The sequence below is a fragment of the Dasypus novemcinctus genome, chromosome X, assembly GCF_030445035.2.
Source record: "Dasypus novemcinctus isolate mDasNov1 chromosome X, mDasNov1.1.hap2, whole genome shotgun sequence".
Classification (NCBI taxonomy): Eukaryota; Metazoa; Chordata; class Mammalia; order Cingulata; family Dasypodidae; genus Dasypus; species Dasypus novemcinctus.
The window spans coordinates 121060637-121077241 of NC_080704.1; the positions used below are offsets into that span (position 1 = coordinate 121060637).

The window sequence follows — 16605 nt, forward strand, 5'->3', positions numbered from 1 at the left end:
CATTTTTCTCCTACTGCTTTCAAGATTCTGTCTTTGTCTTTGACTTTTGATAGTTTGACTATGATGTGGATCTTTTAAAGTTTAATTCAGTTGGATTTTGTTGAGCTTCCTGTGTGTGTAAATTTTTTAATCAAATTTTGGATGTTTTGGCCATTATGATTTCTAATATTCTTTCTCCATCTTTCTCTTTCCCCTCTCCTTTTAGAAGTCCCATTCTGCATATGCTGATGCTCATGATGGCGACCCACAGATCTCTGAAGCTCTGTTCATTTTTCTTTATTCTTTTTTCTATATGTTCCTCAGACTGGATACTATCAATTTACTTATCTTCAAGTTTGATGATTCTTCTGTCAGATTAAATCTGCTGTCGAACCCCTCTAGTGAGGTTTTCATTTCTCTTATTTTACATTTCAACTCCAGAAGTTCAATTTAGTTTTATTTTTTAAGATTTATTTTTTTTATTAATTCTCCCCCCCCCCGCCCGCCACTTGCTTGCTGTCTGCTCTGTGTCCATTCGCTGTGCATTCTTCTGTGTCTGCTTGTCTCCCTTTGTTGTGTCATCTTGCTGTGCCACTTCTCCATGGGCATGGGCTATCAGCTCTCTGCGGGTGCGGGTCAGCTTGCCTTCACAAGGAGGCCCTGGGATGTGAACCCAAGGCCTCCCATATGGTAGACAAGAGCCCAATCAGTTGAGCAACATCCACTTCCTTAGTTCTTCTCTTTTTTTAAAACGAATCTCTTTCTATTTATTGAGATGTTCTCATGCTTATAATTTTTGTTTTTTAGAAATGGCTTCCTCAGTTTTTTAAAGTTATTTAAAATAACTCATTTAAACTATCTAAGCAATCTAACACATGGGATTCCTCAATGACAATTTCTCGTTTCCCTCTTTCCTGTGTAGAGGTCACATTTACCTGTTTTTTTGCATATTTCATACTTTTTGTTGAAAACTAGGCATCAAAAAGACACAGGTGCTGGACATTATATATCCTGCCATAACTCACTGAATATACTGGGGGAGAGTGTAAACTACAGGGTAAACTATTATTCATGTGGTGTAGCAGTGCTCCAAAATGTGTTCATCAAGAGCAATGAGTGTGTCACAATGATGGGAGAGGTTGTTGGTGTGGGAGGAGTGGGGTGGGGGTGTGGGGGGTATATGGGAACCTCATGTTTTTTTAATGTAATGTTTTTTTGTGATATATGTATCTTCAAAAATACAATTTACAAAAATGATGGGGGTGGTGAGGTGGGGAGTGGGTGATATGGGAACCTCTTATGTTTATTAAATGTAACGTTCTGTGTGATCTATTAACTTTAATTTAAAATGTGTTAAAAATAGCAAACATTGACTATCACATAGTTTCTGTGGGTCAAGAATCTTAGCATAGCTAAGTTTGGTGCCTCTGGCTCAAGATCTCTTACAAGGCTGTAATCAAGGTGTAGGCTAAGGTCAGATCTCATCTGAAGGCTTGATTGGGGAAGATTCTCTTCTAAGCCCACACACATGGTTGTTGGCAAGATTCAGTTCCTCATTGCTGTTGGACTGAGGGTCTTAAGACCTTGCTGGCTATTGGCTGAGAGTCTCACTGAATTCCATCCCATGTAGGACTCACCATATGTCAGTCCACAACATGACAGCTGTCTCCCTCAGGATAAGTGAGTGAGAAAGAAAAGCCAAGGTATTTTTGTAACCTAATATGGGAAGTGACATCACTTTTGCCATATCATATTTGTTAGACACGAGTTCCTAAGTTCAATATACCCTCAAGGGGAGGAGAATGCACATGGCTCAAGTACCAGGAGGTGGGGGATCATCTCAGAGGCTTCCTACGTAGTATTTATTTTCTTCTGTTGAGAAATTGAATGACTCTAATCTTGGATTACAAACCCTTTTCTAAGTCATTTGGTTTCTAATTCTTTGCCTTCAATAAAATTTAAGGAAACTTAGACAAGTTTTCAGAAGTTAAACTGTTAAAAAATAACATTTTATGACATTTTTATTATATGGCATTTTATGATATGATATGGCATTTTGGCATATAACTTGGAGTTCAAAAAATTGAGGGACCATAACATAATAAAACAATATCCATTCACATCTACTTATTGATAGATGACGTTTCTTGGCATTCACTTATATAAAAATCAAAACCACAAATGTAATTGACACTGAATCCTATTCATCCATGGATATAAGAACTAATTTGGAAAAAAAGCTCCATTCTCATCTCTAAGATACATTTCCAATAAAAATGTAATTTTATATTAAATAATTGTTTGTCAGAATCAATGTTATATTTCTGTTCTTTTTTAGCAATTGTGAACTACTATTAATTGAATGGTAATTCAGAGGACAGAAAAAATTGCTTTTCAATTTATACTTTTGTTATGAAGAAGTATGATCTGGTCATCAATAAATATAAAATCATTTAAAACAAAAAATATATTACATTAGTATAAAATTCTGTGGGAGATGTTAATGTCCCAGAAATGACATCATTTGCAATTTTTTAAACTTATGATGAAAACTTACTATAAGCAATTTAGGATGAGGAAGAGGATAGGAGTTAAGGCAGTATGAAATAGTGAGAAACAGGATGCCATAGTGGGCAAAGCAGGGATTTTTAGAATCAAACAAATAAGGGTTTGACATACTGCTCTGCTACTTATTAGCTGTGTGGCCTCAGATCAGTGAATCCAAATCTGTGAATCAGTTTCCTCAACTGTAAAGATTTGAGCAAGCTGTATTGTAGCTGTCAATGTAGAATGCCTAGGCTACTACTCAGTATGTAGTAAGTTATGAAATTTTTCGTTCCACACTCATTCACTGCTGGTAGGAATGTAAAGTAGTGTAGCCACTGTGGAAGACAGTTTGGTGGTTCCACAGGATGCTTAGAATTACCGAAGGACTTGGCATTCCCACTACTAGGTATATACCCAGAAGGACTGAAAGCAGGAAATTGAACTGACCTTTGCACACTGATGTTCATAGTGGCGTTATTCACAATTGCCAAAAGATGGAAGCAACCCAAGTGTACATCAACCAATGAATGGTTAAACAAAATATGGCATATACATACAATGGATTATTATTCAGCTGCAAGAAGAGATGAAGTCCTGCTGAATGCAACAACATGGATGAACCTTGAGGACATTATGTTGAGTGAAATAAGCCAGACCCAAAAGGACAAATATGGTATCATTTCACTGATATGAACTAATTATAATAAAAAAAAACTCATGGAGTTATAATCTAGAATGTAAATTACCAGGGGATAGAATGGGGGCAGAGAAGGGGAACTAATGCTTAATTTATGGAGAATTTTTAATAAGGTTGATTGTAAATGTTTGGAAATGCCTAGTGGTGATGGTAGCACATTATTGTGAGTGTAATTAATATGCTGAATTACATTTGTGAAAGTGGTTGAAAGAGGAAGATTTGGGTCTCGCCCATGTTACTAGCAGGAAAGTCAGAAAATAAAACATGGGACTTCATAGCAGTGAACCCTGTTATGGATGATGGACTGTGGTTAATAGTACAAATATTAAGAATGTTCTTTCATGCATTATAAGAAATGTATGATGCTATTATAAGGTGTTAATAATAGCATGGTGTATGGGGAAAATACACCTAATGTAAACTATGGACTATAGTTAACAGCAGTATTTTAATATTCTTTTACCACCTGCAACAAATGTATCACACTAATGCAAAGTGGGGGGGGGTATATGAGAACGTAATTTACATGACTTTTCTGTAAACCTACATCTTTTCTAAAAAACACAAGAGTTAAAAAAAAACCCAGTATATCAAGTAAAAGAAACCACACTCAAAGTACTACATATTGTATGATTCCATTTTTATAAAATGGATATATAAATACATTTATAAAGATAGGATTGGATTAATGACTATATAGGGTGGGGGAAGGATAGAGGGATTGAAGGGTGACTGCCAATTGATATGGAGTTTTTCTTTTTGGAGTAATGAAAATATTCTAAAATTGATTGTGGTGATGAAAGCATAATTCTGTGATTATCCTAAAAGCCACTAATTGTATGATTTGGATGGATTCTATGTATGTGAATATATCTCAATAAAATGCTTTAAAAATTGTAGTTCCTTCTCCTAAATTCGCCCTAAATACCAGAAACAAACCTTGAATTTTCATTTCATCATTTAATGGCTCAGTCTAACCAGTCTGTCATCCCTGGAAATACATTTTTGTTTCTCCAGTACAGCCTGTGGGTTGAAGTAGGTATTCAATAGTATTTCATCACATGAACTGAACCACATTTATAAACAGCAAATTCCATCTCTGAAATTGTTCAAAAGGGAAAATGATGATAAAGTTCCCATGGGTATTCAGCAATTTTTAAAAAGAAACTTGGCTAGATGCCCTTATATCTGGAAATGCTCTTTCTGTTTGTTTTTTTTAACCTCTCTGTGACTATAGATTTGTGTGTTTTAAACAATAAACAGTTATGTAGTTTTAAAAATGTGGTCTGAAGTTTTAGGGGAAAACATTTGATTTGGCAAAGAATAGAATCATGCACTGGGCTAAACTAAGAAACCGTAGCCAACTTTGTGACAGTCCACTCAATATATGTTAACTGGTATTATTAATGGTAGAATTGTTGTCAGAGGCTTTTTTTCCACTCTAGCCCATATTTTATTTCCCAATCCTGAGGATTCTGAGATGGTGATACCCACTCCACCTCTAATTGAGAGGGAGATTCAGTCCCATACAGCTGATGGATGGGAGTCTTCTGCTTGCAGTTGTAGAAACTCTCCTTGGTGTGGTGGTTGTCCATCCTTACCTCCTTGTTAGTTGTCCTAGGTGAGTCCAATGGATTGGAGAGTATGTGTTGCAACTCTGCTGAGGTTCAGGGCCCAGCTGGTACTTGGACCACCCAGAGATTCAAGTCTCTTGGAAGTACAACTATAGTTTCAAATAAAGGGGACAGAGGTGACATGTGTAGAGAAGTCATATCTGAGTCCAACTCTGTCACACCAGGGTGCATAAACTCCAACGTAGTGCCCACTGGTTGCCAGAGTTTTTTGAGCTTGGGAGGCTTTTTGATGCCCCTAATTTAACTGCATCTACTCCACTCAGGTGAAGATATTATCTTGGCTAAGCATTTTGAAAAATAGCTCAAAGACCTCCATTGCCGCATTCTATTTCCTTAGCACTCAGGTGAGATCAGGTTGGGAAACTAAGCAGCAAATTTATTGCAAACAATCCTCTCAACAGTATTTTCAATTTATTTGTCATGTGTCAATTCATCATCCATCTAGCCTTTAATTCTTTGATTCCTGTGTTGAGCAACTACCATATTCCAGGCACTCTATTAGGTGATGGCTATAACAGAGATTACTGTTCAGTGGTAGTGGTGGGAATATCATACAGAAAAGAAGACAGAGTACAGAGTAGCACCTGAGTGCTGAAAGAGTGAAAAACAGGCCGTCTGGCACAACTGGCTAAACACTGATCTGTTCAGTGATGAGTAAGGTATGTATATATATATTTTTTCATTCAGTCAATAAGTATTTATAGACTACCAATTAGATGTTACGTGTTAATGATATGCTACTGCATAAAATGGACAAGATCATTTGGTATACATAAATCTGTTTTATTTTCAGCTATTTATCTGAGATAATTTGAAGTGCTATATTATGCATGTGGCTTTATAGGCATAGTTTTCTAAAACTCCCCTAAGTATATAATTCTCAAGAGATTTCATTTATCTGCATGGGGCTAGCCTTGCACCTTCTGTGATAGTCAAATCAGACATTGACTTTGTCCTTGATTATTCTCAATGTTTGATGGAGAGGCCCTCTCCTACTCCCTGGCCAACCATCTCTACTCAACTATGATTTTTGAATATTTTCCAAGATTATCCCATGATTGGGTAGCATACACAATGGTTCTGCCTCTTCCCAATGTTCTAAAATTTTCAGGACTTTTGTCCTGTCATAATGTGCACTTAACGATACATGGTCTTACAACTCTGTTCCAATTCATGTGTGTGCTATGCATTACCTTTCAGATTGTAGGCTTCTGTACAGCAGGCCAAGGCATCTATTAAATTTAGTTCCTTTCACAGTGCCAGTATAATGTACTGTGACTGTAGACCACACCCTCATATATTGTTGACTTGCTCAAATCCTGACACATGGCCATAGCTAGGTCAAATGAACATGCCTGTTTGATTTCACATTTCTCAACAAATCTAAGCTCAAGATTATTTTTCTTTCCTTCCTGGTAAGACTAATTTCTTACCAGTTTTTGACAGTCTTTTACACTCTCTCAGATCTCCTGCCAGAAACCATCTTTCTTTAGCAAACTGAAAAGTCTTATAATATAATACAAAGGGGGAGTGGCTGGCACAGGCATAGCAAGAGCAGAGCTAACAACAGCCCTTAGAGAGAAAGGCATGCCTAAGATTCTTGGGCCTGATGGCAGGCTGGTTGGAGGGATATATTGGGCAAAGAGATATTTTGGCATCTTTCACATTAACTAATAGCTGCTTATTTCATTTTGGTATATGGCCAGCTGTTTCCTACTGATGAGAAAGCAACACAAATTACTGTGACATACACACTCCAAAGAGTGGTGAGAGAATTCATTTCTCCTTGCATCTCATGGGAAGTCTACCTCACTTGGACTGCTGTCTTCTCTGGCTACAATTCAGGGCATGTTTCTCAAATGTTGGTGTGCATCATAATCACATGGGGGCATTTGTTAAAAATGACTATTTCTGAACCCTGCAAGAAGTTATAAACTGTGTTATAGCTTTAGCTCAAGGGTAAACGTACAAATTTTATAAATACAAGCACTTAAAATATATCATAATTTGTGTTACTCCGTTTGGTTTAAATTCATTAAAAAGTATAAAGGAATCTTCAAGATATGTAAGTAGCCTTGGCCTCCCTGAACCTCTTAGAGGCCCTGAAACAGAGAAAGCCCCTTACAAGGTACTAATAATAGGGTGATATATGAAAAAAATACACCTAATGTAAACAGTGGATAATAGTTAATAATATACTATTTTAATGATTTTTCATCAATTGTAACAGAGGTTACTACTGTTAAAAACCAGTCCAGGGAAGCAGACTTGACCCAGTGATTAGGGCGTCTGTCTACCACGTGGGAGGTCCACGGTTCAAACCCCGGGCCTCCTTGACCCGTGTGGAGCTGGCCCATGTGCAGTGCTGATGCGCGCAAGGAGTGCCCTGCCATGCAGGGGTATCCCCTGCATACGGGAGCCCCACGCGCAAGGAGTGTGCCTCATAAGGAGAGCTGCCCAGCGCAAAAGAAAGTGCAGCCTGCCCAGGAATGGTTCTGCCCATATGGAGAGCTGACACAACAAGATGACGCAACAAAAAGAAACACAGATTCCCGTGCTGCTGACAACAACAGAAGTGGACAAAGAAGAAGACGCAGCAAATAGACACAGAGAACAGACAACTGGGGTGGGGAGGGGATGGGGGTGAAGGGGAGAGAAACAAATAAATCTCTAAAAAAACCCAGTCCAATTATAAAAAAAAAGTGCTTTTATCAATTATAACATATTCCACACCAAATCAAGATGGTGGTGGTGGGCTAGTGTATGGGAATCCTGAATTTTATGCATGATTGGTCTATAAAACCCCAATTTCTCTAATAAAAAATGATCCTGTCATAGCTCCCCATCTCACACATCATAAAAGACAAAGCCCTTACAATGTACAGTACTACGTGATCTGCTCCTCATCCCTTTTCCTCTGTGACTCGATCCCCAGTAATGCTGGTCTTTACAATGCTTAAATGAAGTTGTTGGCATGACTGAGCTCCTATCTGGAAGCTCTGGGAAGAATCTACTTCCAAGTCATTTGCATTGTTGCCAGATTTCATTTTCTTGTGGTTTTGAGACTGACGTCCTCACATTCTTGCATGCTGTCAGCTGGGGGCAGCTCTCATCTTCTAAAGGCTGCCTGAATTCCTTACCACATGACCCTTTCCATCCACAAACCAGCAATGGTACATCAAATCCTTCTTCTACTTTGAAACTCTTCCTCTTTTGATACCAGTTGGAGAAAACTCTGTATTTTAAGGACTCTTGTGATTCTGTAAAGCCCACCTGGATTACCTGGTTAGTAATCTTTAATTACATCTGCAACATCCCTTTGCCATGTAATGTAACATAATCACAACATAATAGTGCATCAGATTTTCAGTGCCAAGGATTATGATGGGAAATCTTGTGAAGCATTTTAGGATTCTGCTTACCACAAGGATAATCAGACTGATTAAGAAACTGACCAATCAGAAGTATGCCAACTATAGCACAGAAGCAGGTTCCTGGAAATGACCTGCTGTTCCAGGTATCACCCCTTGACTTGCTGGATTGTGGGAAGGTCTGAGAACCCCAAAGGAAACAGCTGGGGTGGCAGCTATTTGCCAACTGGTACGGAAATATTTCAATATTTTAATGATGGTTGGCAATATTACTGTAATGCTCGGATATATTAGTTACAAGGCTAAAAATACAATGAAATCCTGGTGTGCATGTGTGAAGTACTGCCTTTTCCTCTGTTCTTAGAGAGACTGAGGTTGGTGCCAGATGACTGGTAGGCAACCAGCCCTTCTTGGCACTTTGATGGGTTGCAATATCCCTTTATACATTCAAGAGCAGAGCTTTTCTAACTCCAGCCTTGCCTACTCTCTTAATTTGTATGGCTGTCTTCTGCAGTGGGAGAGTCTATCTATCTTTTGAGCTCCCAAATGCTGCCACCCCGAGGGAGACAACCAATCCTATGTATTTGGACCTTCCTCCAGTCATCCAGCAGCTGTAGCTAAGCAAGACAAGTTCTGCTAACTTGCTCTCAGTGTTATCACAAACATTTCACAGCAGCCAAAGAAACCAAGGACTTACAGTTGAATGCTGTGAGAATCAATCTCAGGCAACAGACACACCCTTTGTGGGTGGAGTAGGGAGTAGAGATAGGGTCGAAGGTAAACACATTTTTGAGAGTTGTCTGTCTCTCCTAAATAATTTTATATGGGTGAATCCAATTAAAATGGCATCAAGGGAAGTTTCACTTGACGGAACTGGAAACGTACACAGCAAGAATAGCAGTGGGAAAGTGGATGTGTGGAAATAACTGTCACAAGAGGGTATTAAGGAGCTTGAGAGAGATATAAGGATAAAAGAAGGAAAAGACTGTGGCTAATTGTAAATAACAACAATAATATACAATACCGTCAGCTTTACCTGCTAATGCTGACTGAGACCACAAAGCACAGGCTAGGAGTAATCTCCATTTCACCATATCTTGAGGTATATTACTCTGTACATTACTGAAGAGGACCTTCCTCTGGCATAGAAATACAAATTGTTACAGAGCCATATATTCACATCACCATCAGCTCTGCAACCTGCACAGAGCACTGAGGAAGCTCAACCCTTCAAGAGATTGACCCTGTCCTAGAATGTACACTGAATAGATTCATAATAAACATTGTTGACAACTGAGTCTTTCCTTAGACTTAGTTGGCCTGCAATGCCTTTTTGAAGTTGGAGAAATTTGAATTCAGTGGCTTCCCTTTCTGTAACCCACCCCCCTTATCATTCTTCTACAAACTGAATTCACTACTTAAGTGGAGATGTTGCTAATAGAATCCAACTATTGCTGGGTTTTACCACATAAAGAGATTCAGATATTTTAGAATCAGGCTGACCAACATAAGGACTCCACTGGATCCATCTCCAAATGGTAAAGAAATTCTCATGGGATCCCAAAGCAGCATATAGAATTCAGAATAGTTGGCTACAACTCCTGATGGAGTTGGTATAGGCCGCATTAAGGTCATGTCCCCCAGGTCCTCTCTCAAGCCAAAGTGTTTTCTTCAGGCTCAGCAGGAGGTGGCATTACAACAAAGCCTACTGCTAGCAAGTGGTGACAAGAGAGCTAGAGCTGATGATTTCCACCCTTCCTAATAAATATTACTGAGCTCAGTGGGAAACACCACAGCCCTGCATTAGATGACAAGAAAATCTTTCCCTTTTCCACCTTCACTAGGAGCAATCAGCTACCATACACCCATAGAGAAAATGACAAATTCCTCAGAATGAATATTGCCATCTTTGGCAGGAGTGAGGGGTAGGATGCCAGAGTGGAAAAATTAAGCCCTGACACCTGGCCTGCTCTCCCTTATAGAGACAGACTAGGAGGAGGATAGGTCATTCCCTGCAATGGACTTTCAGAGATTGTGATCTAGATGGGTTTGAATTATCGAGAGAGAGAGAGAGAGAGAGAGTATGAGACTGAATTTAAATTCCATTTCAAAAGCAAAAGATGAGCAAAATTTCAGAGCTAGAAGGGACATTATGAGCCTCCCCTATTCATCCATAGACATCCACACCCACAGTATATCAGAACTTGCAGGGACATTAAAGCCTATCAAGTCCACCCCCTTCATGTTGGATGAAGAAACTAAACCCAAAAAGGGAAAGTTACCCAAGATCACTTGGTTATACATGCCAGAATCAGGATATATATATGACTTTTCATATATATATATTTTTTCATTATCCTCTTTCTTCTTCCTTACCTAAGAATCTAGGATCTAAACCATTCTAGTAGATAATTTTCGATCCTGAGTTTTTTTTAACTCTCCAATGAAAAAGATTCTAGAAACCTACCCAGGAAAATGTATGTCATTGCCATTTATGAGTAGGAAGCTTCTCCAAAGAGAAACTCTTTGCGTCAGTTCTTAGTGAAAAGGATGATAGATGTTTACTAACACAAATAATATTCAAGAAATACATACAGGATCGTATGTGTGATTTTATATATATATATATATATATATGTACATATCATTATACAGATATACACACAGCAATAATTTAAGTTTCTTTACTATAGGATAAATGATTACTACATAGCAAAACAAGTCTGAGAAATGGTATGTAGGAAGGGAGAAAAGATTCAGGTGTTTTCTTTCTGTGGCTTCTGTGCTACAGCAAGACCTTTCAGCAACAAATGAATTTGTAGGGAGATCTGGCACCTAAATAGGAATGAAAGACTTAAATTCATCAATACCAAACTAAACAGGACCTCAGATAGTCAGAAATCTTTTTCTAATATTCATTTTCTAGAAACTATAGGCAGGCCATGAGAAAACAAGGTGAGGTTAGATATTTAGTTTGTCATCAAATTCCAGGACAAGGCCTAGACTGATCCCTTATCCTATACTTCCACCATTTCTTGTCCAAAGTAACGAACACTGCTGATCAAAATGGTAACAGTAATGGACTCTACTTGAAAGTGTCTCAAAGTGGAGTGCAGTTACTCATACATCCTCATTAAAAACATTAGCCACTCTATCTGAGAAGGTCACCTTTGTCAATGAACATTCATCTTTGGGAAGGAAATGTTTGCAGTGAAGAGGGAGATAGGATATCCTTACCTTGAGAACTAGCTCAGCTAATTCAATCCTGGAGATTAGTGAAGTGAGAAGGTATAGTCAAATTGTGCTCATACCCCCTCAACTCTCATTACTAAGGCAAGAAAATGGATGAACAGGTTTAAAAAGATAGCCAGAAAATTCCACTAAGACATCCTATTCTTGGTTACCAAGACTCAGTGAACTAAGTGTCCAAACTGAGTTGCCTTGGAAAGAAATAAATTCAATCTAACTATACTAGAAACGCTAATGTAAAATAAATTGAGGCAGATAGACAGTTTCATTGAGTTTCCAATGGATTCCGTGCCCACGTGTCCACTCCTAAAACCACATCTGTAAAGGAAGGAACTACTCACGGCAATAAGCTGATAGGAGTTGTTCATCATGGCAATCAGCATATTCAGTAGCACTACCAGAGAGATGACATTGTATGTCCCAAACATAGTAGCGCCCACGAACTCTGTGAACTCGTGCCTGGCTTTCACATTGGTGACATAGAGATTTAAAAGGCCGAATACAGACCAGAAGAGAGACTGAAGTGTTTCAAAGAGCCTAAAAAAGACCAAAGAACAAATTATTTAACTCAGGGAATTTAAGACATCAGGCAATTTAATAATAAAAGGGCTGTCAGATTTGCAACCCAGCAGGTAGAATGAAGTTCTCACATATTATGGTCTCTTCCTCAAAACTAACCAGCCATGTCAGTCTCCTTATTATTCCTAACAAGGTGTTCCCACTTCTATGTCACATGCTTTGCCCTTCCATCTGGAATACCATCTTCCTCGTCTCAGTCCATACATATATTATCGATCAAGGCTTATTTCAAGGACTACTTCCTCCACCAAGTTTTCTCTTTCATCTTAAATCCATGTGATTTACCCCCTGCCTAATTATGAAAAGATAGTAACCCCCTTTGTAATTGCACAGAGGCAGTAAATGCAGTGGTGAAAAATTTGGTACTTGGGTTAGATAGCTCTAAGTTAAAATCTCAGTTCTGAAACGTGCTAGCTAAGTGAACATGGAAAAGTTGCTTAACGTCTTTGTGCCTCTGTTGTTCTTTTCCCCTACAATTACCTGCTTTATAGGATTGTTATGGGAATTAAATGGGAAAACTCAAGTAGAGTGCTTAGAATACTCCCTGGCACATATTAAGTACCCAGTAAATGTTACCTGATTCCATATTTAAGTCATTGATTATGCTTAATTTAGTTTATTATTTTATTTGCTAATTATTATGTGCCTAATTAGCCAGGGTCCATTTTTCATATTTCCTTTGTGACTCCCACAGGGTCCAGAATGGTTCTAAGCTTAGCAGAGGAGCTTAAGAACTCTGGAATTAACACATTAGGTGAATTATTATTATCAGATAGCAAATGTTGAGAACTTACTGAAGATAAGCATACTAGGCATTTTATGCACATTATGATTCTTTGAAAAACCTTATTGTTACTGATAAGGAAACAGAGGTTCAAAGATTGAGTGACTTGCCCAAGGCCACACAGCTAATGAGTGCTGAACCAGAATTCAAGTCCAAATCTGTCTGACCTCCCCAAACCATTATATTGGACTATATTAGATGGTGTCACAAATGATTGTTTCCTGTCACAGTCTCCACATCCTAACAGGTGACCTTGCAATGATAAATCTTTGGTGTCTAGGGGTCCTTTTGCCTTATACTCAGAAATCTATGCATGTAGCAATAAAGTGCAGTCAGCACATGGGTGGCATGAACCAGCTATTTCCCAAGCATATGGAAGAGGTACAGGACATTAGAAATGATACTTTAAGCATGGATTTACATTTCCAATTGTGTGCAAGTATGTCATCAATATGTTGGCAGGGTCTTACAGAATTGGTTGCTTCTCCTGAATGTTAACCTCTCTCATCTCCAGTCTCACACCAATTAAAATTGCAGTGGATAATGCTTTAAATCTGGGCATTTAAAATCTGCCTTCAACTGTGGTGATAGTCTAGCCAGGGAATCCATCTAGGTATAATTGTACAAGTGGGGGAAAAATGGGTAGAGAAAGATGGTTCCTTAGTGTTGGTGGTTGGTAGTGAGAATGCCATCAACAGGGGGCACAGAATGTCACGATGTGGTCTGGTCACAAGGACAAGCTGTCTTGTTGAAGGTATGCCCAGGTAAAATGAGAGAATGGCAAGTGGGAGGGGACAAGGACATTCTGGTGAGACATCTGCAGGAAGTTCTGTGGTTTCTCAACTCAGATGGATTCACAGGGAAATCTCACCACCTAGGGAAAGGACTTTGGTGGCTGGGTCCATAATAAAATCATCACATGGGTAGAAAGGCTTGTTATTTAAACTCCAGAATTCTCATATCAAAAGAATATCTTTTAAAATTTAAAGGAGATAACTTTAGAGAAAATGGTCCATTTTTATTTAGTAGAGAGTAAACAAACACGTGGAACTTGTTAGCTCAAGAAGAGGCACAGACTGAGAACAAAAAGAAGATGATATTAAATGTGTGGAAAACAAATCCATACCAGGTGACTAAGGGGGAACTTTCACATATTGGGAGCCATCCATTAATAGATCACAAAGCTAAGAGGGGCACATCATAATAGAGATATGAACTTCTGACATCTGCACATTTAGAAGGTAGAAGATTATGGAGAGGATTACCATTCTGGACTTAATCAGTGGAGAAGAGTGGACAGTGAACTGGAAGGGACAAATTCTTTGGGTAGAAGCAATGACCTCATTCTGCACTGGGTGGACTGGGGGAGAGTGTGGACTACAGTGTGGACCACTGTCCATGTGGTGCAGCAGTGCTCCAGATTGTATTTTCCAGGTGCAGTGGATGTGCTGCAATGATGGAAGAGGTTGTTGATGTGGAAGGGGGGTGGTGGGGGGGTGGAGGGTATAGGGGTACCTCATATTTTTTTAACGTAAAATTAAAAGAAAATAAAGAAGAAAAAAAACACAAACAAATAAGTAAATAAAAAGAGAGGTGACTATTAAAGGGTAAAAAAAAGTTGTGCTTTGATAGCCAAAATAGAGTGAAGGCATGGTTAGCTCTTTAGCCTCATCTCTCCCATTCTCCATTACTTTGACAAGTTTCTACCTATGGATGCAATGCCCCTCTCCTACCCCAACCTCTAGCCTCCTCTTCCATACTGTTTCCTTCTCTGCCCAACTCTTGTTTGACCTGCAAGGCTTGGCTGAAGTCCCACCTCCTCCAGAAGTCTGCCTTGAATCCTTTCCTACAAGGCTGGGCTAGATGTTCCTCTTTTGTGTTCCCATAGCACCCTAGCCTTATTCCATAAAGGCACATATCATACTGTAGAGGCAGTTGAGGGGAGTGACTAAGAGAAAACTTCAGTCTCCTTCTACTTAGCCTCTTTAAGCTTCTTTAAGATTCATGGTAGGATAAAAACTAATTGCTAATATTTATTGTGCTCTTTCTATGTGCCAGGCACAATGCTAAGTGCTTTAAGCATATTCTAAAGTTTGATTCTCATAACAAATCTGTGAAGTAGTAGCGAATCTTATTCTTCTAGTTTTGGAAGAGAGTAGTCACATAGGCAGCAAGTAACAGAGGTAGGATCTGTACCCAGCTTAGTCTGACTCCAAATCCCAGACACTTAACCACTCTATCACACAAGATACTATACATAAAGTACTCAGCACAGTGCTTGGCATACAGTAAGCAATAAAAATGGCAGCAAATGTAATTGTTTACTTGTTTTCTCCACTACACTAAGATTGTCTTGAGGGTAAGGGTGCCATCCTTTTCAGTGTCAACATTGCCTGGCACATAGGAGTTTCTGAATAAATGTTTGTTGAATCTATTTAGAAAAATGACAGGAGAAGCACATAGCCAGAAAACTACAAATGAATGGCACCATTCTGTGATAACAGTGGCAGGAAAGATATAAACTAAAATTAGGGGGAAAAGCTGGAGACAACCACTAAGGGCCTTTCAAACCTGGTCAGAACAAAAAGAGCCATTGGTACGGACTGATTTTGTATCCTTGTAAATACGGTGCAAATAGGATGAAAGATGAGTGGAAGACTCTCCACTGATGAAGTAGGAATAGCCAAGAGCCTGGAAGAAAGTCCCAAGTGGCCTGATAGGTCATGGCTCTGTCCAGTTTAGTTTTACATGTATTCATTATTATTGCAAATTCACACAACAAATCTTATACAACTTTACAAAACAAACTCTACATTTGTATCCATGGTTAAAAGCACAGGCTAGAGCTTGTATGCCTAGATTGAAATGTTTACTCTGCCACTTATCATCTATGTGACTGAAGGCAGCTTACTTAACTTCTCTGTACCTTAATTTCTCCATCTGTAAAATGGGGGTAATAACAATAGTGTTTACCTCACAGTATGCTTGTGAGAAGTAAATGAGTTAATTAATGCAAAACTCATTTGTGAGTTTCTGGTCCACACACTCACCAAATATGAATTACTGTTATTACTATAATTAAACCTTCCAACTAAATACAACTCATTGTTGTTTTACATTTCTTTATTGTTTCTGCAATTTGACATTCATATGCATGTCTAATTATACATAGTATAAATGTCAAGTTTGTGTTTTATAAATTAAACATTTTGGATATAGACAATTTTAGGCATATACAGAATCTTCATATTTATCGTTTTAGAGCTGCCCAATATTCCTTCCAGTGAATACTAAGCCTGGTTGACACTTTTATCAGTGTAATGGATGAGAATAGATGGTTTGCTTCTTAGCTTTTTAGATGACACAAAACAGGGAGGTATAGACAATAAATGAGATGACAGGATCAAGATTCAGAAAGATTTCAACAGTTGGGAGAAATGGGCAGGAAGTAACAAAATGAAACTTAATAGGAATTGATGTAGAGCTTTGCTCTCCAGCCAGGTGCCCAAGTACAGAATGGGGGAAATATGAGAAAGATCAAGGCTTTTCACTGACAGCAAGCTCAATGTGGATCAGCAGAGTGACAGAGCTGGCCAAATACTTAAGTCATCCTAGGGGGTAGGTGCAGAAGTAGATCTTCTAGAATGAAAGATAGGACTACTATGGGACTTCTTTCTTTTACTTACTTAATTATCAATAAACATGTTGAGCATCTATTATGTCTTAGGCCCCTCTAGGATAGGTACAAGGTATATTAAAAATGGG

At 38.6% G+C, this 16605-nt stretch overlaps 1 protein-coding gene across 2 annotated transcripts in view; it reads right to left on the reverse strand.

Annotated features, from left to right (window-relative positions):
* Positions 1-16605, reverse strand: part of TRPC5 (transient receptor potential cation channel subfamily C member 5) — a 425684-nt gene that overhangs the window by 86368 nt on the left and 322711 nt on the right. For both annotated transcript variants that reach the window (XM_058291577.2, XM_058291576.1), the window contains one exon: positions 11819-12014. In XM_058291577.2, coding sequence (XP_058147560.1) covers positions 11819-12014 — 196 coding nt within the window. The remainder of the gene's footprint in view (positions 1-11818; positions 12015-16605) is intronic.